At 41.2% G+C, this 22550-nt stretch overlaps 1 protein-coding gene across 1 annotated transcript in view; it reads right to left on the reverse strand.

Annotated features, from left to right (window-relative positions):
* Nucleotides 1–2927: 2927 nt before the first annotated feature.
* The window catches only part of LOC143925275 (uromodulin-like), a 30454-nt gene continuing 10831 nt past the window's right edge, over nucleotides 2928–22550 (reverse strand). Inside the window, exons 4-9 of the mRNA XM_077449863.1 lie at nucleotides 16905–17036; nucleotides 11921–12114; nucleotides 11600–11742; nucleotides 10550–10792; nucleotides 3349–3511; nucleotides 2928–3275 (exon numbers count right to left, since the gene is read on the reverse strand). Coding sequence (XP_077305989.1) covers nucleotides 3144–3275; nucleotides 3349–3511; nucleotides 10550–10792; nucleotides 11600–11742; nucleotides 11921–12114; nucleotides 16905–17036 — 1007 coding nt within the window. The 3' untranslated portion in view covers nucleotides 2928–3143. The remainder of the gene's footprint in view (nucleotides 3276–3348; nucleotides 3512–10549; nucleotides 10793–11599; nucleotides 11743–11920; nucleotides 12115–16904; nucleotides 17037–22550) is intronic.

Raw genomic sequence — 22550 nt, forward strand, 5'->3', positions numbered from 1 at the left:
AAGAAACGTAGACGGAAACGTTACGATCGGATTATGTTGTCGGGAAAATCCGATTGTGTGTGGGCTCTATCGGACTTTTTCCATCGGAAATTGAGACGGAAAAAGTTTGAGAGCTGGAGCTAAAAAAAATTTCCACAACAAAATCCGAGCTGACTTTTTCCGATCGTTTGTAGAGAATTCCGACGGACAAAGTGGCACGCATGCTCAGAAAAAAATTGCGAGACGAAATCAATTGGCTACTGGCCTCTACGTCGTCCCGCGGTACGCAACGAACGTCGCCGCGTTCCGAACGATTGGATTTTCCGACAACTTTGTCCGACCGTGTGTATGCAACAAAAGTTTCAGCCAAAATCCGTCTGAAAAAAATCAGACGGATTTTGTGGTCGGAATGTGTATGTTGATGATATGTGGATAAACTTTATTTTAAAGTAACATGTTCTAATGTCTTGTGACGGTACCGGTAAAATCCTACTTGCCCCCCCCCCATATATACACAAAACTATATATCCAATGGTTGACACTGCACAAATATTAGAGACAAAGAGTGTGGTGCATATAATCCAAGCGATAGATCGGCACTCATGGGTAAGGTGAACAAACAATGGAGGTTTTATTTTGGCGTTTTCGACGAGGCCCAAGCTCGTCTTCCTCAGGACGGGCCTGAGGAAGACAAGCTTGTGCCACGTCGAAACGGCAAAATAAAACCTTAATTGTGCCACTCTCTTTTTTTTGATTATATACAATACAATATATGTAATTATAAATAATAATATATAATAATATATAATAATATAAATAATAATATAAAAATATATATGTATATATATATATATATATATATATATATATATATATATATATATATATATATATACATATATATACATATATATATATATATATATATATGTATATACATATATATACATATATATATATATATATATATATATATATATATATATATATATATATATATATATATATTACACACACACACATACACATATACACACATAGGTAAAATTGTAAAATGTGTTAGATACCTGTTCAGATGTATAAACATGGACAATTAGCGATTGTGAAAAAAAATACAGTTAAATAATTGTTTTTAAATAAATATATATATTTTTTTTTATCATGCTACATATCATGCTTTATGATATTAATTTCTGAAATTAATTGTGGATTTTTTTATAATGTTTTATATGTTTTTGTAGAAGTTGTGTATTTATTCAAATGTGCGACACGTTATGTAAAGTGGAACATCGCATACTTGTAAAGGTTGGTGTAATGTGATCATTATTTATGTAACAATTATGTGTTCCTAAAGGCATCACAAATGAGAATCTATAATATATTGTATGAGGCTGTGGTCATTTTTCTTGTTTTATGATAGATAGATAGATAGATAGATAGATAGATAGATAGATAGATAGATAGATAGATAGATAGATAGATAGATATAATTTTATAATTTATAAGCCTGAATTGCTGTCAAAATCAATATATTAGCCCTATAATGTTTTTTTTTTCCAAAATAATTTAATTATAATTTATATTTTAATTGTATGTATAATATAGAATTAGAAAGTTTAATATTTAAATTGATCTGTTAGTAAATAATGAATATATTCTGTTTAATTTAATACATTTCTAAAAATCACAATGTAAGTTTTCATGAGATTTAAAAAAATCAAATTCAGTTCAAATTCAATAAACAGTTTTCATTTAAATAAAAGTGAAAAACAATTTATCTTTTTGAAAAAAATAAAAATAAATAACATGTTTTATGTAACCAGCCATTTCTAAAAATCACCATGTAAGTTTTCATGAGATTTTTAAAAATTAAATTCAATTCAAATTCAATGAACAGTTTTCATTTAAATAAAAGTGAAAAACAATTTATCTTTTTGAAAAAAAAAAAAAAAAATAACATGTTTAATGTAACCAGCCATTTCTAAAAATCACCATGTAAGTTTTCATGAGATTTTCAAAAATTCTATTCAATTCAAATTCAATGAACAGTTTTCATTTAAATAAAAAAATGAAAAGCAATTTATCTTTTTGAAAAAGAAAAAATAGCATCATCATCACCACATTTTTGTATTAAAACTCAACAAACACTTTTCATTTAAAAAACAAAAAACAAAACAATTAAACTTTTAAGCAAAATCATAACAAAAATGACATGTATTTTGTAACCAGCCATTTCTAAAAATCACAATGTAAGTTTTCATGAGATTTAAAAAAAATAGAATTCAGTTCAAATTCAATAAACAGTTTTCATTTAAATAAAAGTGAAAAACAATTTATCTTTTTGAAAAAAAAAAATAACATGTTTTATGTAACCAGCCATTTCTAAAAATCACCATGTAAGTTTTCATGAGATTTTTAAAAATTAAATTAAATTCAAATTCAATGAACAGTTTTCATTTAAATAAAAGTGAAAAACAATTTATCTTTTTGAAAAAAAAAAAATAACATGTTTTATGTAACCAGCCATTTCTATAAATCACCATGTAAGTTTTCATGAGATTTTTAAAAATTCTATTCAATTCAAATTCAATGAACAGTTTTCATTTAAATAAAAGTGAAAAACAATTTATCTTTTTGAAAAAAATAAATAAAAATAAATAACATGTATTATGTAACCAGCCATTTCTAAAAATCACCATGTAAGTTTTCATGAGATTTTTAAAGATTCTATTCAATTCAAATTCAAATAACAGTTTTCATTTAAATAAAAGTGAAAAACAATTTATCTTTTTGAAAAAAAATAAATAAAAATTAATAACATGTATTATGTAACCAGCCATTTCTAAAAATCACAATGTAAGTTTTCATGAGATTTTTAAAAATTCAATTCAAATTCAATGAACAGTTTTCATTTAAATAAAAATCAAATGCAATTTATCTTTAAAAATAAAAATAAAAAAAATCATACCAGAACTACCGTGCATTGTGTAGCCAGCCTTTTCAAAAAATTGTATTTTCTGGATTTTTTTTAAATATAATTTGCATTGTAAATCATTAATAAACCATACAATGTATACACAAACAATCCTGAGATGTTTCTTTCTGAATGCATTTATGTTTAGTCTTTTGGTAAGAATTTGCACATATTTATAATTATTTTTTTTTTATAAATAAATTATTATTAATAAAAAAAAAAAAAGAGATAAAATATCACCTTTAATAAAGAGAGGGCCCACTGTTAAATTGGCGATGTCCATGTCGCTGTCCATTATCGTGGGGTTTGTTTGGGAACAATTCTGTAAATAGATGTAAAGTGGAGATTATTTGATGTATGTGTCTGCGGGTACTTACAGTCTAGAGGCAACTTACCGGACTGCACGTCCCCGATGTGGTATTACACAAGATTATCTGACATTCTATATAAATCCGGCTGTAACTCCCAGCAAAGTCGGCGATATCAAGAGAGAGACGTCCTTGCGGGGAAACTCCATTCTCCTCCACATACAGGGAAGAGTCACCGAGATAAGGGCAGCTGGTGAGAAATAAAAAAATGATGATACCAGCAAACAGTCAGCTGAAATATATACAATAAAAGATAACTGAGACGCAAAATATCCAATAACCTTGATAATTATAAGATAATGATAAAGAAACGGTAGACAGTTCATCAATTCATAGGAGGAACAGGCTAGCTTGCTTGAACTCAGAGCAGTTCCTCAGCAGATAAAGGGTTACCTGGGAAAACATTGCTGCGTTTAGATGCGCCCTCCGGTGTTCAGTAACTGAAGTACATATACTGTATGAGGACCTGCAAATGGTTCTTTCATTCTGGTTTTAACCACTGCCCTTTTCTGCCACTTTTTGTTTACCACCGTGCTGCAGCTCAGTTTCAGGGTCTTGGCAATCTTCTTATAGCCTAAGCCAGTGATGGCAGAACCTTGGCACCCCCAGATGTTTTGGAACTACAATTTCCATGATGCTCAACTACGCTGCAGAGTGTATGAGCATCATGGGAAATGTAGTTCCAAAAACATCTGGGGGTGCCAAGGTTCGCCATCACTGGCCTAGGCCATCTTTATTTAGTATATCATGCCCCACAGTAATCTCCAGCAACCAATCAACAAGCAGAAATCATGTGCTGTACCTCTAGCAACTAATCAGTGAGCTGTAATGTGTGCTGTACCTTTGGAAACCAGTCAGTGAGCGGTAATGATACACTGTAACCACTGGCAACCAATCGCAATAGCTGCCTGATCTGATTCAGTAAACTGAATTTGAGTCTAGCTCAGTGATGGTGAACCTCGGCACCCCCAGATGTTTTGGAACTACATTTCCCATGATGCTCAACTACGCTGCAGAGTGTATGAGCATCATGGGAAATGTAGTTCCAAAACATCTGGGGGTGCCAAGGTTCGCCATCACTGGCCTAGGCCATCTTTATGTAGCGCAAAAATTCTTTTTTTATTTTTTTTCAGATCCTCAGAGAGTTCTTTGCCTTGAGGAGCCATGTTGAACTTCCAGTGACCAGTATGAGAGAGTGAGAGCGATAACACCAAATTTAACCCACCTGCTCCCCATTCACACCTGAGACCTTGTAACACCAAGCCCTTGTACACACAGTCGGACATTCCAAAACGGAAAATGTCCGATCGGACCGCATTGTCGGATAATCCGACTGTGTGTGTGGGCTCCATCGAACTGTTTCCGTCGGAATATCCGACGGACCAAGTTTTAGAGCTGGGCTATAAAATTTTCCGACAACGTGATGCGATCGGACTTTGTCCGATCGCTTGTAGAGAATTCCGATCGGACCAAGTGCCACGCATGCTCAGATCAAATTCCTAGACCAAAGCTATTGGCTACTAGCCTGAACGTAGTCCCGTCGTAACGAAATAACGTCATCACGTTACGAACGATCGGATTTTCCGACAACTTTGTCCGACCCGTGTGTATGCAACAGTTTCGGACAAAATCCGTCGGACAAAATCCGATGGATTTGGTTGTCGGAATGTCCGACCCGTGTGTACACGGGCTAACAAGTCACATGAGACCGGGGGGGGGGAGGGAAAATGGCTAATTGGGCCCAATTTGGACATTTTCACTTAGGGGTGTACTGACTTTTGTTGCCAGGGGTTTAGACATTAATGGCTGTGTGTTGAGTTATTTTGAGGCGACAGGAAATTTTACACTGTTATACAAGCTGTACACTCACTACTTTACATTGTAGACAAGTGTCATTTCTTCAGTGTTGTCACATGAAAAGAGAGAAGAAAAGATTCACAAAAAATGTGAAGGAGAGGTGTACTTACTTTTGTGAGATACTGTATATACAGTTCCTTGAAAAAGTATTCATACCCCATGAAATTTTCCACATTTTGTCAACCAACCAAAAACGTAAATGTACTTTATTGGGATTTTATGTGATAGGCCAACACAAAGTGGCACATAATTGTGAAGTGGAAGGAAAATGATAAATGGTCTTTAAGATGTTTTATCAATAAATAGCTAAAAAGTGTGGGGGGGGGGGGGCAAATGCCTTCAGAAGTCACCTAATTAGTAAATATAGTGTAATATAATCTCCATGGTAACTCTGGAGGAGCTGCAGAGATCCACAGCTCAGGGGGGGGGGGGGGGAGAATCTGTCCACAGGACAACTATTAGTCGTCTCTCCACAAATCTGCCCTTTATGGAAGAGTGACAAGAAGAAAGACATTGGAGAAAGAAAGTCATAAGAAGTCCTGTTTGTAGTTTGTGAGAAGCCATGTGGGGGAGGGGGCAGCAAACATGTGGAAGAAGGTGATCTGGTCAGAGGAGACCAAAATTCAACTTTTTGGCCTAAAAGCAAAATGCTATGTGTGGGGGGAAACTAACACCGCCCATCCCCCTGAACACACCATCCCCACCGTGAGACATGGTGGTGGCAGCATCATGTGGTGGGGATGCTTTTCTTCAGCAGGGACAGGGAAGCTGGTCAGAGTTGATGGGAAGATGGATGGAGACAAATACAGGACAATCTTAGAAGAAAACCTGTTAGAGTCGGCAAAAGACTTGAGACCGGGGCGGAAGGTTCACCTTCCAGCAGGACAACGACCCAAAACATCCAGCCAGAGCTACAATGGAATGGTTTACATCAAAGCATCTTCATGTGTTAGAATGGCCCAGTCACAGTCCAGACCTAAATCCCATTGAGAATCTGTGGCAAGACTTGAAAATTGCTGATCACAGACGCTCTCCATCCAATCTGACAGAGCTTGAGATATTCTACAAAGAAGAAGAATGGGCAGAAATGTCCTCTCTAGATGTGCAAAGCTGGTAGAGACACCCCCAAAAAGACTTGTAGAGAAAGGGGGTTCTACAAAGTATTGACTCCGGGGGGGGGGGGGGGGGCGCCATACAAATGCCCCTCCCCCACACTTTTCACATATTTATTTGTATCATTTATCATTTTCCTTCCACTTCACAATTATGTGACACTTTGTGTTGGTCCATCACATAAAATCCCAATAAAATACATTTACGTTTTTGGTTGTAACATGAGAAAATGTGGGGAATTTGAAAGGGCGTATGAATATTTTTCAAGGCACTGTATGTATTGTGGTAGGCAAGTGGTTAATTCTATTCATGTGAAGCCAGATCAGGGCTGTTCTAGTAGACTACACTATAGTTTTTTCTTTGACAGGAAGAGACGGATGGATCTGTGTGAGTATGGTAGGGAGCAGGACGGGATAGTAGCTGAGGCGGGGAGGAAGATGTCGGGGAGGGAGAGAGCAAAGCGAGGGGTACTATTGGCAGTACAGTGACTCCCCAACTCCCTAAAACATGCACTTGTCAGACCCTATACTTAAAAAGCCCTCACTGGACCCATCCAATCTTAACAACCTACGCCCCATCTCCTCGCCCGCCTTTTTATCCAAACTCCTTGAATGTTTGGTCTATAACCGACTGAGCGTCCACCTTGCTGATAATGGCCTTCTTGATCCTCTTCAGTCTGGATTTCATCCTCAACACACCACAGAATCTGCTCTCCTAAAACTAACTAACAATCTACTAATGGCTCTGTACTCCTACTCCTGGACCTCTCTGCAGCCTTTTATACGGTTGACCACCCCCTTCTCCTCGAAAAACTCCTTGCCTTTGGTCTCCGTGACTGGACTCTTCGCTGGTTCTCTTCCTACTTATCCAACAGCACCTTTAGCGTTTCTTACAACTCTACTTCCTCCTCTCCTCCTCCCTTCTCTGTTGGGGTCCCCCAAGGTTCTGTTCTTGGACCACTCCTATTTTCAATTTACACCTCCTCCCTGGGTCAGCTGATAGCCTCCCATGGCTTCCAATACCATCTCTACACTGACGACACACAAATCTATTTCTCTACCCCTCAGCTCACTCCCTCTGCCTCCTTATGCCGCGTACACACAACCGGACTTTTTGACAGCAAAGGTCCAACGGAACAAGTCCGTCGGACAATTCAATCTTGTGTGTGGGGCTCCATCGGACCTTTGCTTGCCAAAAATCCAGGGGACTTTAGAAATAGAGCATGCTTTAAATTTTTCCACCGGAACTCCGCCGGACCGAGAAATCCGTTTGTGTGTGTGCTGGTCCGACGGACAAAAACCGACGCTAGGGGGCAGCTATTGGCTACTGGCTATGAACTTCCTTGTTCTAGTCCGGTCGTACGTCACCACGTTCGAATCCGTCGAACTTTGGTGTGATTGTGTGTGGCCAAGTCTGTTAGTTCGGAAAAGTCAGTCGGAACTCCGCCGAAAGTCAGTCAGAAAGACCGTCGGACCTAGTCCCTCGAAAAGTCCGGTCGTGTGTACGCGGCATTACTTATCACTAATTTACTATCAGATATCTCAGTCACACCACTTCCTCAAACTCAATCTATCCAAAACCAAACTTATAATTTGTTCTTCCCCGATTTGCTCCTTCCCTTGATCTCTCTGTCAAAATCGATGGCACAACTATAAGTCCATCCCCACATGCCAAGGTTCTAGGTGTAGTCCTGGACTCTGAACTCTTCTTCAAGCAACATGTCCAATCACTGGCCAAATCTTGCCGCCTCAACCTCCGCAACATCTCCAAAATACGCCCCTTTCTAACCAATGACACAACAAAGCTCTTCATTCACTCGTTGGTCATCTCTCGCCTCGACTACTGCAACTCCCTTCTCATTGGCTTACCTCTACATAGTCTATCACCTCTTCAATCCATCATGAATGCTGCTGCCAGACTCATCCACCTTACCAATCGCTCGGTGTCTGCTACTCCTCTCTGTCAATCCCTCCACTGGCTTCCGCTCAGCCAAAGAATTAAATTAAAAATACTAACAACTACGTACAAATCCATCCACAACTCTGCCCCCAGCTACATCACTGACCTAGTCTCCAAATATCAACCTACTCATTCTCTTCGTTCCTCTCAAGACCTCCTGCTCTCTAGCTCCCTCATCACCTCCTCCCATGCTCGCCTCCAGGACTTTTCCAAAGCCTCTCCAATCCTATGGAATGCCCTACCCCAATCTGTCCGCCTATCTCCTACTTTATTAGCTTTTACACGATCCATGAAAACCCTTCTCTTCCGAGAAGCCTACCTCACCCGCACCTAACTGTATTTTCATTTTCTCCATTAGCTCATCCCCCACAGTTATTACCTTTAGTTTCCACTTGGACCCTCCCTTCTAGATTGTAAGCTCTAACGAGCCGGGCCCTCTAGTCCCTCCTGTATTTATTTGTATTGTAAGTGTACTGTCTGCACTCATGTTGTAAAGCGCTGCGCAAACTGTTTGCACTATATAAATCCTGTATAATAATAATAATAATAATAATACGGGGAGGAAACTTCAAGGCCCCTTCATGCACTAAGGACCCCTGGGCAGTTCCTAGAGGTGCCTGTACATTATGACAGCCCTAGCTCTCACTCCAGACACATTTACCTGTTTTCCCGCAGCTCCCAGCCAAGAGTTGCAGTGCCCAGGCGCACACACAGGGGGATTATATGTGGCCCAGACATGGAAGGGGATCAGTGTGGCGTGGCAAGTACAGGGCCGATGCCCTGCATGTCTCTTCGTCCGGCATTCAGCTGCTGGAGGGAGAGACACACAGGGCATTGTTCCTGTACTTACCACGCCACATTGATTCGCTTCCCTGTATGGGCCCCCCCCGTGTGCCCAGGCCCCTACAGGAGGACCGGTGGTCCCTCCTATCAGCGGCCCTGGGCATCGAGAATCGATGGCCTACAAGAGCGCTCACCAGCGCCCTCACAGTTAATTCAGAACGACAAGCTGTCGGCCGCAAAGGCCAATGATAGTTGTAGTTCATTCATTCACAGAAGTTTGTGAAAGCATGACATGGCCGTGTGGGGCGCCACCACATGGCTGTGCTGTTTTCAAATTCTGTGGGTGTGGGAAGAAGAACACTGCAGGAGCTGCAACATGTTACATGTTCCACCCATTGCTGGCCGCAAAGCCAACAGTCCACGTAGTTCATTCATTCCCAGAACTTTGTGAAAGAATGACATGGCCATGTGGGGCTCAAAATTCTGACAGCTGAGATAGGAAGAAGAACCTCTGCCTGCTGTCACAAGGAGGGGGGAGCAGGAGGAATAGGGACAGGAGCTGGAACGTGTTACATGTTCCACCCGTTGCTGGCCGTAAAGCCAACAGTCCATGTCGTTCATTCATTCCCAGAACTTTGTGAAAGAATGACATGGCCATGTGGGGCTCAAAATTCTGACAGCTGAGACAGGAAGAAGAACCTCTGCCTCCTGTCACAAGGAGGGGGGAGCAGGAGGAATAGGGGCAGGAGCTGGAACATGTTACATGTTCCACCCGTTGCTGGCCCGTAAAGCCAACAGTCCATGTCGTTCATTCATTCCCAGAACTTTGTGAAAGAATGACATGGCCATGTGGGGCTCAAAATTCTGACAGCTGAGACAGGAAGAAGAACATCTGCCTCCTGTCACAAGGAGGGGGGAGCAGGAGGAATAGGAGCAGGAGTTGGAACATGTTACATGTTCCACCTGTTGTTGGCCGCAAAGGTCAACCGTACTTGTAGTTCATTTATTCACAGAACTTTGTGAAAGAATGATGTGGCCGTGTAAGCGGAGCCCCACACGGCCATGCTGTTTTAAAATTCTTACAGCGGGAACGGGAAGAGAAACCCCCTCCTCCTGTCACCAGAAGAGGGGGAGCAGGAGAAACAAGGGCAAGAGCTGGAAAATGTTACATGTTCCACCCATTGTTGGCCGCAAAGACCAACATTACTTGTAGTTAATGTATTCGCAGAACTTTGTGAAAGAATGATTTGGCTGTGTGGGCGGTTCTACCCTAAATACAGATGGAACATATAACGTGTTCCAAAGCTGAACGTATCCTTTAAGTTTGGTCTTGGTCTTGGACTAACCCTAGCCTTCTTGTCCGATTTCTGCCTTTCTTTTCAATAGGCTCAGTGCTTCCATGCAAGGCATTAAAGGGAAATTTAAAACAATAAAAAATAAAATAAAAATTTGCGGTATATAAAATATAAGTCACTTCAGAATTTACAGCTAGAGTGTCGGAGAAAAAGACTCTTACTAGTCACTGATGACGTTGTATCTCCCAGTATCTGTATCGGATGTAGTGGTCAGAAGGCAGCTCTTTATAAGCAACACGGCTGTAGAAGGAGTCTTGTCTTCCAAACTTATCCCAACGTACAAAGGTACATGTATGTCTATCCAGCCTCCGGGGTCGTCATAGAGGATGGTGTAATTAGAATCTTGGAAGATGCCCATTCTGACCGCGTAGGATGAAGCTCCACCAAGGGATAGATTACTTTCACTGCAAAACAATGTTCCAATGTTACCACCACTGTAAGAAAGCCCTCCGCCACTGACCACTAATGTATGGGGGGCACTTCTTATTTTGTCACCAATGTAAAGGGGGACTTACCAACTGACCACCAATGAGCGGGGGGGCCCTGCTTCATTAACCACTGATGTACAGTAATGAGCACTTCTCCCACTAACTGCCAATGTAAGGGTGCAATTCTCCCACTGACCACCAATGTAAGGGGGCACTTCTCGACTAGCCATTGAAGTAGGGAGGCCCTTCTCCTACTGACTACCAATGTAAGGGGAATCTTCTTCAGTGTCCTTCAATGTAAGGAGGTCCTTCTCCACTGAGTACCAAATATAAGGGGGGTACGTCTCAACTAATCACCAATGCACAGAGGAATACTGACCTTCTATGTAAGGGACCATTCCAAACAGACCACCTCTTTAAAGGGGGGGGGGGCTTTCTAAATTGACCACCAATGAAGGGAGCACTTCTTCACTGACCACCAATGTAAAGGGGCACTTCTTCACTGACCAACCAGGTAAGGGGGTACTTCTCTACTGTTCAGTGACATAAGGGGGCACTTCTTCACTGACCAACAATGTAAGGGGGTACTTCTCTACTGTTCAGAAACATAAGGGGACATTTCTTCACTGACCAATGATGTAAACCCACCCCCCCCACCCCATCAACAAAATAAGGGGGCATTTCTTTTGGAAGAAGTGTCATTTACTTTTTTTTTCCAAATAAAAAAAAAAAGCCCCTCCCCAGTGTATAGAAGTCTTCCTATTATAGTTAAACATACTTTACCTTACTAGTACACTTGTAGAGAACCAAAGGACATTTTTCATGCTTCTTGGGTAAGTACATGAGATATTTGTTGAAGATGTAAGCAAGGAGAATGCTGATGATAAATATGCCACATTTGTATATGTAAAATAGCTGCTACTTTCCTGAAATAAAAGATAGGAAAACTTATGACTGACTCAATAAAGTAATAAACATATTCTGGAGTGTCTTCTCCAAAGTCTCCTGAGAGGTCAGAGAACATCTTCTATTGGTACCATAATGTCACTAAAATACTTTATATCTGTTATAATTACCTACTTTTTTTTTCTTCTTTTTACTTACCACCAGTTCTGTTCCACAATGACCACTCCTGGGCAGTGTGGTGACGGTAATGTACCGTATATCTCTTATTTCAAAGACCCCGGTGCAGTTATCGTCCTTCAAATGTAATGATGAAGTATTGAATCCCAACAACTCAATGTTGCATTTACTATAAGAAACTGTAATTTGATTCATTCCACATTCAGTACTGATATCTAGGGGGGAAATACACACAAATTAACATATACACACAAAAAAAAGGGTGTAGAACTTCATACCTCTTCATGTTCTTGGGCAATTGACCACTGTGTTAACACCTTCTTGGGTGATTGAATGACAGTGACCTAGTTACCTGTATGTCTATGAATACTGGGGTATGACACTAATGCCACGTACACACGATCAAACTATCCGGCAGACTTGGGTTGCCGGACAGTCCGTTCGTGTGTGGGCTCCGGCGGACATTTTTTTCCCAGTCCGGCAGACTGAGAAAGTAGTTTTGACTCAAAAATTGTCCGCCGGACTGTGAGTCCGGTGGACAATCCGGCCGTGTGCGTGCTAGTCCAACCAACGGCCAGGGTTGTCGGGAAGAGGCCCTTGTTTTTTCGGTGGAGGGCTTCCTCTTTAAGTCCATACCAGGTGACGGGGCCAGCGACGTGTCAATCTCGCCACCGAAGGCAGCGACATTGACCTCCTGTGCTAGTCCCGGATACCTGGAGCCGCGTTCAAAATGAAAGGACTTTCCTCTGTGTGCGGGCAAGTCTGTTCATTTCAAAAGTACGGCAGACTCCACCATAGTCCGGCGGACCTAGTCCGCCGGAAAAGTCCGGTTGTGCGTGGGCAGGTCCACTCGTTCGGAAAGTCCGGTGGACCTCCGCTTCAAAGTTTGGCGGTTTGTCTGCCGGGCTAAGTCCGCCGGACAGTCTGATCATGTGTATACGGCATAAGAATGACGCTAAGTCCAGGTGAATGTGAATACTACTAATTATACCATGGCCTTGTTAGCAGTTTGAAATGGCCAGTTAGGCCGGGAGAGTGGAGATCAATGTCTTTTCTGGTTCTTTGGTCTCTTTAGTGGTTTCTTCTCTGGGTCTGGTTCACTTATCCTGTGGTTTATAAATATAGGACAGTGGTCCAGCATGGAGAGGAGGGAGGGAGAAGGAGAGTTCCCAGAGAGAGGCCCGCAAGATTCCAGAGCCCCATGTCTCATAAGAGTGATACCCATGAGGAACAGAGAAAGGCTATCCACCATCATCAGGATGTAAAGACATCTGAACCTGGAGTTTGTCCTGAAGACACCAGCACTGGAGCATGCTTCTGAAGGATTTACATCAAAATGAGAGTGTCTCGGAAGGCATGTAATTGCATGTGCACTACTTTTGCAGGGCAGCACACAAGCCTGTAGTTAGAGCTAGAGAACCAGGGAAGAATTATGTCTGTGACTGTTGAACTTTGTAATTGCCGTTGTATTTTTCCAAGTAAAGTACTGAAAATTGTAAAAAATACAAAACTTGTGCCAAATATATTAAATAACTATAAAGCTACTCCCCAAATACTGTAGGCAAGCTACTAGACAATGTGAATGTGTCGATAGGGGGTGCTGGAAATTATACTATGTGATTATATATATATATATATATATATATATATATATACACACAGTGGTGTGAAAAAGTGTTTGCCCCCTTCCTCATTTCCTGTTCCTTTGCATGTTTGTCACACTTAAGTGTTTCGGAACATCAAACCAATTTAAACAATAGTCAAGGACAACACAAGTAAACACAAAATGCAATTTGTAAATGAAGGTGTTTATTATTAAAGGTGAAAAAAAATCCAAACCATCATGGCCCTGTGTGAAAAAGTGATTGCCCCCCTTGATAAAACATACTATAACTGTGGTTGTCCACACCTGAGTTCAATTTCTCTAGCCACACCCAGGCCTGATTATTGCCACACCTGTTCACAATCAAGGCATCACTTAAATAGGAGCTGCTTGACACAGTAAGGTCCACCAGAAGATCCTTAAAAGCTACACATCATGCCGAGACCCAAAGAAATTCAGGAACAATTGAGAAAGAAAGTAATTGAGATCTATCAGTCTGGAAAGGGTTATAAAGCCATTTCCAAAGCTTTGGGAATCCAGCGAACCACAGTGAGAGCCATTATCCACAAATGGCGAAGACATGGAACAGTGGTGAACCTTCCCAGGAGTGGCCGGCCGCCCAAAATTACCCCAAGAGCGCAGCGACGACTCATCCAAGAGGTCACAAAAGACCCCACAACAACGTCCAAGGAACTGCAGGCCTCACTTGCCTCAGTTAAGGTCAGCGTTCATGCCTCCACCATCAGGAAAAGACTGGGCAAAAATGGCCTGCATGGCAGAGTTCCAAGGAGAAAACCACTGCTGAGCAAAAAACATCAAAGCTCGTCTCAATTTCTCCACAACACATCTTGATCCCCAAGACTTTTGGGACAACATTCTGTGGACCGATGAGACAAAAGTGGAACTCTTTGGAAGGTGTGTGTCCAAGTATATCTGGCGTAGAAGGAACACTGCATTTCATAAAAAGAACATTATACCAACAGTAAAATATGGTGGTGGTAGTGTGATGGTCTGGGGCTGTTTTGCTGCTTCAGGACCTGGAAGACTTGCCGTGATAAAAGGAACTATGAATTCTGCTGTCTACCAAGAGATCCTGAAGGAGAATGTCCGACCATCTGTTCGTCTACTCAAGCTGAAACCAACTTGGGTTCTGCAGCAGGACAATGATCCTAAACACACCAGCAAGTCCACCACCGAATGGCTGAAGAAAAACAAAATGAAGACTTTGGAGTGGCCTAGCCAAAGTCCTGACCTGAATCCTATTGAGATGTTGTGGTTTGACCTTAAAAAGGCCGTTCATGCTCGAAAACCCTCTAATGTAACTGAATTAGGACAATTCTGCAAAGATGAGTGGGCCAAAATTCCTCCAGGACGCTGTAAAAGCCTCATTGCACGTTATCGCAAATGCTTGGTTGCAGTTGTTGCTGCTAAGGGTGGCCCAACCAGTTATTAGGTTTAGGGGGCAATCACTTTTTCACACAGGGCCATGATGGTTTGGATTTTTTTTCACCTTTAATAATAAACACCTTCATTTACAAATTGCATTTTGTGTTTACTTGTGTTGTCCTTGACTATTGTTTAAATTGGTTTGATGTTCCGAAAAACACTTAAGTGTGACAAACATGCAAAAGAACAGGAAATGAGGAAGGGGGCAAACACTTTTTCACACCACTGTATAAAAAATACAAAACTTGTGCCAAATATATTAAATAACTATAAAGCTACTACCCAAATACTGTAGGCAAGCTACTAGACAATGTGAATGTGTCGATAGGGGGTGCTGGAAATTATACTATGTAATATATATATATATATATATATATATATATATATATATATATATATATATATATATATATATATATATATATATATATATATATATATATATATATATATATATATATACTGCATATGTAATAATGCACGTGCTAAAAAAACTGTTTCAGATCATATATCATGGATAGTGAAATAAGAATTGGTGAAAGTGATAAAAAATGCAAAAAATCGAATGACAAGTCCATAAAAAAAACTGGATGGGAACTTGATGGATCAAACCAGAAATGTGCAAACTAGTCTGATGCTACGTCATCAGGAAGCCTTATGCTTCCCGGTGGCGTAGCATTACGACGCGTACATTGAGGTGTCTTCCGGTCACGTCACTTCCGGGTCTAAGCTTCCGGTTCGTCTCTCAGCATAAATGCAAAGCACGCCGACCTTCTAGCGAAAGCTGAGCGGCGCTCGGCTTCCACCAGCATTCACTGCGGGTTATCCTTAGCGCCGGGAACAGCCACCACCCAGTGTAAGCCGGCATTTGTTATGTTTTAGTATTTAAAAAAAAAATAAAACAATATTATGCTATTGGTCCTCCTCTTGTCTTCTATCCCCCATGACTGACCGTGTTGGAGAGGAGAGCATAGTCCAAAAGTTCCAGAACCCATCCAAAGTCTACTTGTTCCAGTACTCCAATCTAGCGATCCCAGACCTTCTTTTTAGTTAAAGTGGAAGTAAACCCCCCCCCCCGTCGTTTTCAGCCAAGGAAGCTGCCATCTTTGCCTCTGTTTAATCTTCAACTGCTACGGTGCTGCACATGTGATCCGTTATGACACCAGCCATTGGATGGTTTGATAGTTTGGCTGAGAGCACAGCCAATGTGCAGTTAGCATTCCCGGCATGCCTTTTTTTTTAACTGTTTAAATCTATGGGTTTACTTCCACTTTAAAGAGGAAATGGAAATCTGTTGAGCAGGTTTTTCATTAGAGCACATTGGGTGTGATTTGGATTTTCTGTGAAGTGGTGAAGGACTGTCTGCACACTTCTGGTTTGATCCATCAAGATGAATGATGCAGCCTTAACAGTCCACTTTACTGGCGATACCCGCACTCCATCATTTGGAGGGGAATCCTCAGACTTTGGCTTTATAGGTAAATGTAATGGTCCGGCATCCATAATCTTTTTTTTTTTTTTTTTCCTGTACAGCGTATCTAGTAGACGTTGGATCTACTTTGTAATGTTGAAGACATTTTGCGACTCATCCAAGTTGATTCCTTAGCTAAAGGACATCGCTTGAATGAGTAGTGAAACCTCTTCAACAGCATAAGTCCAGTTAAAAATGACCACAACTAGCTAGTGAGCAGAGCTTTAGCTTGTGCTTTCTGAAATGTTAGGGAGGTGTGGTCCTAGGAGGGGCTGCAGTGTGCTTTGTCATCAGTGTTCACCTTCCGCTTTCCTGCTGAATTCATGGAGCATGGTTGGGTTCCCTTTGATAGGGATCTCAAGTTCTAGAGGGAAGAGATTTTCATCCAGACTTGGAGTGGTCACATGTCTACTATTAGCTACCGGTTTGTTAATTGCCACTAAGAAAATTTGGAATGATATGGAAGCACATTTACATCTCCTTACCTTCAGGCATGGCATAACCAAAGACAGTGGTGTAATTTAATGATGGAGTGCAATAACATCCTGATACTCCATTAACAATCCTGCACTCTTCATCGGGAAAACATTGACTGTTTGCCGAGCTGACGTTGGATTCTAGGTAGAAACGAAATTTTACAAATCAGGAATTCATGAAGTGCATTACTTTCTACATGGCCCACTTGACAATGTGTCCAATGTCCAACACCCACCCCCATGTCCTATGGAGGTTGAGGGTTGAGAAAATAGATCTTTCTAATATTGGGATTGCTTTAAGGCCCCGTTCAGACCTAAGCATTTTTCTTCTTGAACCTTGTAGCTTTAATACACGCAAACAAAATCCCATTCATTTCATAGGCCCTTGTTCACATCTGAGTAGACATGTGCGCCGTCAATAAATTTGTTTTGTTTCGTTCTGTTTCGTATTAAAATTAATTCGTATTTCTACTAAAATTTGGCAACCTTGGGTGGACCATTTCCTACCGAAGGACTTTGATACGCGCCTTATGGCTCCTTAACCTAAAATGATTAGTGATTCGGGGCCTGTGGTTCCCCTGGGCCTGCCGACCATACTTTTTCTTCTCCCCCTCCTTCCCTTTACTCTATCACAACCCTTCCCTTTCTCCTTATGACCCTATCTCTCTCTTTTCTCTCCTCTCTTTTCCTATTTCCACATCTTTTTCTTACTTTCTTTTCTATGTTGGGTAAAATACCTTGAGCAACACTGTCTCTCTTCGCTATTACCCTGAGCAGGGATTGTTGATATGAAAATGAATGTCTACGGGCTTTTTTCCCTACCAACATTAGTTGGCCTATTCTTGTCTGGCCCCCCCCCCCCCTTCCATTGTTTTGATTCTTTCTTACCCTATGCGTGTAGGAACCAAGGGACAATCTTGAGTCTGTACCGATTTATCCACTTTTACAATGCTTAGGTAACAGCGTATCTGATTATCCTTCGTTACTATTCCTGTTGTAAACTGTTCTGTCTATTGTACCCTGTCTGACTCTTCAATAAAAAATTTGAAAAGAAAATTAATTAGTATTTTGTAATTCGTGTCCGAAATTCAATTTGGATTTGTACGAAATACTAATTTTTGTTAGGTTCGTAAACTTTTCGTAACAATTACGAATGTTCGTTATGATGAATTTATCATTATGAGGGGCTCCCACCATCCCCTGTGCTGTGCTGACTTCCTGGGTTTTTAACTTTTAAGTTTGTTAACTTTTCTTAACAATTACGAAAGTTCGTTATGATGAATTTATCATTATGAGGGGTTCCCACCATCCCCTGTGCTGTGCTGACTTCCTGGGTTTTTAACTTTTAGGTTCGTTAACTTTTCGTAACGATTAGGAATGTTCGTTATGATGAATTTATCATTATGAGGGGCTCCCACCATCCCCGTGCTGTGCTGACTTCCTGGGTTTTTAACTTTTAAGTTTGTTAACTTTTCTTAACAATTACGAAAGTTCGTTATGATGAATTTATCATTATGAGGGGTTCCCACCATCCCCTGTGCTGTGCTGACTTCCTGGGTTTTTAACTTTTAGGTTCATAAACTTTTCGTAACAATTAGGAATGTTCGTTATGATGAATTTATCATTATGAGGGGCTCCCACCATCCCCTGTGCTGTGCTGACTTCCTGGGGTTTTTAACTTTTAGGTTCATAAACTTTTCGTAACAATTAGGAATGTTCGTTATGATGAATTTATCATTATGAGGGGCTCCCACCATCCCCTGTGCTGTGCTGACTTCCTAGGTTTTTAACTTTTAGGTTTGTTAACTTTTCGTAACAATTAGAAATGTTCGTTATGATGAATTTATCATTATGAGGGGCTCCCACCATCCCCTGTGCTGTGCTGACTTCCTGGGGTTTTTAACTTTTAGGTTTGTTAACTTTTCGTAACAATTACGAATGTTCGTTATGATGAATTTCAATTTATCACCAGTCACGTTTCCGTTGTAATGGAATTTGGATCCGAAATTCGTAAACGAAATTTCGTATTTCGTGCAGAATTAGGAAGCATAGCAATTCGTATTTCGGATCCACCTGAATGTACGAATTTACGGAAATTCGTACGAATTTTCGATTTGTACAAAACTAATCGCACATGTCTACATCTGAGTGTTTGGTTGCCTGTAGCAAAATGTAGAGGAGTAACTAGAACCTTCAGGGAAGAAACCATGAGGGGCTGCCCTGGCCTCCAACCAGGGCCCTTCCCACTGATCTCGGGGGATCTTTATTCCCATCTTGAGACCCTTTATTACGGTCCCGCAGGAGGCCACTTTCCTGCCGTCTTGGGCCCCCACAGTGGTGGAGGGCCAGAGCTCAGTCGCAATTACGACCTGTGCAACCCTGGTAGTTTTGCCACTGGTGTCAGTATTTATTTTATTTTTGCATTTTTATTTTTTTTTTTACCATTTTATTCCATTTATTTAGTTTTTACAATTTTATTATATATATATATATATATATATATATATATATATATATATTTATTTTAGGACCCCAGTTGGGGGGGGGGGCTTTGCTGAAATATCAGGGGTCTAAACAGACCTTTGATATCTCACTTTTGAGACAGAGAAATGGACTGAGGACAGCCTCAGCTGCACAGAATGAATAAACAAGCAGGATTAGCCCGGTACAGAGCTTCCTGTTCATTTATAAACTGAAGCATAGTAAACCGATACCGGGGACGATCACTGACTATTTATGAAGAGTAAGGAAGTGGCCGGTAATTGACACTTTTACCAGCCAATTCCCTGCTCTCCATCCTGACAGATTTTCTCGGGGGAGGGGTGAGGGGGGCCAGGAAAGCACACAGGGGTTTAGGGCAGCAGGTCAGGGGTAGGGAGGCAGCAGGCGTGGCATGTAGAGGAACCAGTGCCCTCCATCTCCCTCCTGAAGCCGCTGAATATCTGCGGGAGGGAGAGAAGGAGACGCAGGCACTCAGCAGCTGCATGGAGGGATCAGTTCCTCTACATGCCACTGTCCCTGCCGCCCTCCTATCCAGGTGTATGCAAAAAAAGAGAGAGTTTGGGACTTTAAATGAGGTGTGTACACCAATGGCCGGTGCAGTGAACACAATCTTAGTATGAATACATAAACGAGAAGTGATTTTTTTTTCACGAAACGCGTAGAGCACATTGTGTGTCAATCCCTCTAGTGTAGTATCATGTACACAATGTATGTATTTTACTGTGTAATTTTGCTGCATCACTGCTATGGTATGCTATGGAGCAACTGTTACATTATGGTACAACATGGTTTTATATATTGTTATACAATCCATTAAAGATTGTTTTAAAGTGTATTTATATTGTTTATGTATTCATATTAAGATCGTGCTCACTGCAACGACCATTGGTGTACACGCCTCATTTAAAGTCCCAAACTCTCTCTTTTTTTTGCAAATATACAGGGACGGAGGCACATGTCTATGTGGGCCTCATTTAAGATCCCAAACCTGTTCTATATCCATCCAGGTGTCCGGGCCCCCCTGGAGCATGAGGACGGGCTGCAACGGCAATCCCTGTGACACCTGTACGTATGCCCCTGAACATGCTTGTCGCTCAAAAAAAAGTGAATGTGTTTCTTTTAGGCATAGTGGGGGCAGTTTGACCCCATAGACTTCAATGGGGGAAAAAAAATGCTCACTTTGGGCATTTTACAAGTGTTTTGTAGCAAGTTTTTTGGCAAAAAAAAAAAAAACAGCTCCCCATCTCCAATCCTCCTCCCCAAGTGACTTTAATTGGCTAAAATAAAACTACCTGAAGGTTGAATACATTTGTAAAATACTTGTAATGCGCTTCTGAAACTCATAATATGCTTGCAAAACTCTTAAAAACACCTGAAAATCGCTCTGCTCAGGTGTAAACGGGGCTTTGAGAACTTCCTTGCAGACCGCAGACGTTTAGGCGTCCTTAAAGCGGTAGTAAAGTCATTTTTTTTTTACTTTTACCTACAGGTAAGCCTATAATAAGGCCTATAAGAAGGCTTACCTGTAGATAAAAAGAATATCTCCTAAACCTGTACGGCTTAGGCGATATTCCCCTTGCAATGAGCTGCTGCAGTGCATACTAGCTCATTATGCCTTTTCCTTTACAGGTTACATAGTTACATAGTAGGTGAGGTTGAAAAAAGACACAAGTCCATCAAGTCCAACCTGTGTGTGTGATTATATGTCAGTATTACATTGTATATCTCTGTATGTTGCGGTCGTTCAGGTGATTATCTAATAGTTTCTTGAAACTATCAATTCCCCTCGCTGAGACCCCCACCTGTGGAAGGGAATTCCACATCCTTATCGCTCTTACAGTAAAGAACCCTCTACATAGTTTAAGGTTAAACCTCTTTTCTTCTAATTTTAATGAGTGGCCACGAGTCTTGTTAAACTCCGTTTTGCAAAAAAAGTTTTATCCCTATTGTGGGGTCACCAGTCCAGTGTTTGTATATTGTGGGGTCACCAGTCTGGTATTTATATATTGTGGGGTCACCAGTCCGTTATTTGTATATTGTGGGGTCACCAGTCCGGTATTTATATATTGCGGGGTCACCAGTCCGGTATTTATATATTGCGGGGTCACCAGTCCGGTATTTATATATTGTGGGGTCACCAGTCCAGTATTTGTATATTGTGGGGTCACCAGTCCGGTATTTATATATTGTGGGGTCACCAGTCCGGTATTTATATATTGTGGGGTCACCAGTCCGGTATTTATATATTGTGGGGTCACCAGTCCGGTATTTATATAATGAAATCATATCCCCTCTCAGGCGTCTCTTCTCCAGAGAGAATAAGTTCAGAGCTCACAACCTTTCCTCATAACTAATATCCTCCAGACCCTTTATTAGCTTTGTTGCCCTTCTTTGTAGTCGCTCCATTTCCAGTACATCCTTCCTGAGGACTGGTGCCCAGAACTGGACAGTATACTCCAGGTGCGGCCGGACCAGAGTCTTGTAGAGTGGAGAATTATCGTTTTATCTCTGGAGTTGATCCCTTTTTAATGCCAATATTCTGTTTGCTTTGTTAGCAGCAGCTTGGCATTGCTGAGCCCATCATCTACTAGGACCCCCAGGTCCTCCTCCATCCTAGATCCCCCCAGAGGTTCCCCTCCCCCCAGTCTATAGATTGCATTCAGATTTTTGCCACCCAAATGCATTATTTTACATTTTTCTATATTTATCCTCATTTGCCATGTAGTTGCTCCTCCCCCCATTAATTTGTTCAGATCTTTTTGCAAGGTTTCCACATCCTGCGGAGAAGTTATTGCCCTGCTTAGCTTAGTATCATCCACAAATACAGAGATTGAGCTGTTTCCCCCATCCCCATCCTCCATGTCATCTATGTACAAATTAAATAGGATTGGTCCCAGCACAGAACCCTGGGGGACCCCACTACCCACCCCGACCATTCCGAGTACTCCCCATTTATCACCACCCTCTGAACTCGCCCTTGTAGCCAGTTTTCAATCCATGTACTCACCCTATGGTCCATGCCAACGGACCTTATTTTGTACAGTAAACGTTTATGGGAACTGTGTCAAATTCTTTTGCAGAATACAGATACACCACATCTACTGGCCTTCCTTTATCTAGATACACCACGTCTACTGGCCTTCCTTTATCTAG

Source organism: Lithobates pipiens, unplaced genomic scaffold, assembly GCF_037356315.1.
Source record: "Lithobates pipiens isolate NorthernLeopardFrog02 unplaced genomic scaffold, aLitPip1_a1.2 Scaffold_22, whole genome shotgun sequence".
In the NCBI taxonomy this organism is placed as follows: domain Eukaryota; kingdom Metazoa; phylum Chordata; class Amphibia; order Anura; family Ranidae; genus Lithobates; species Lithobates pipiens.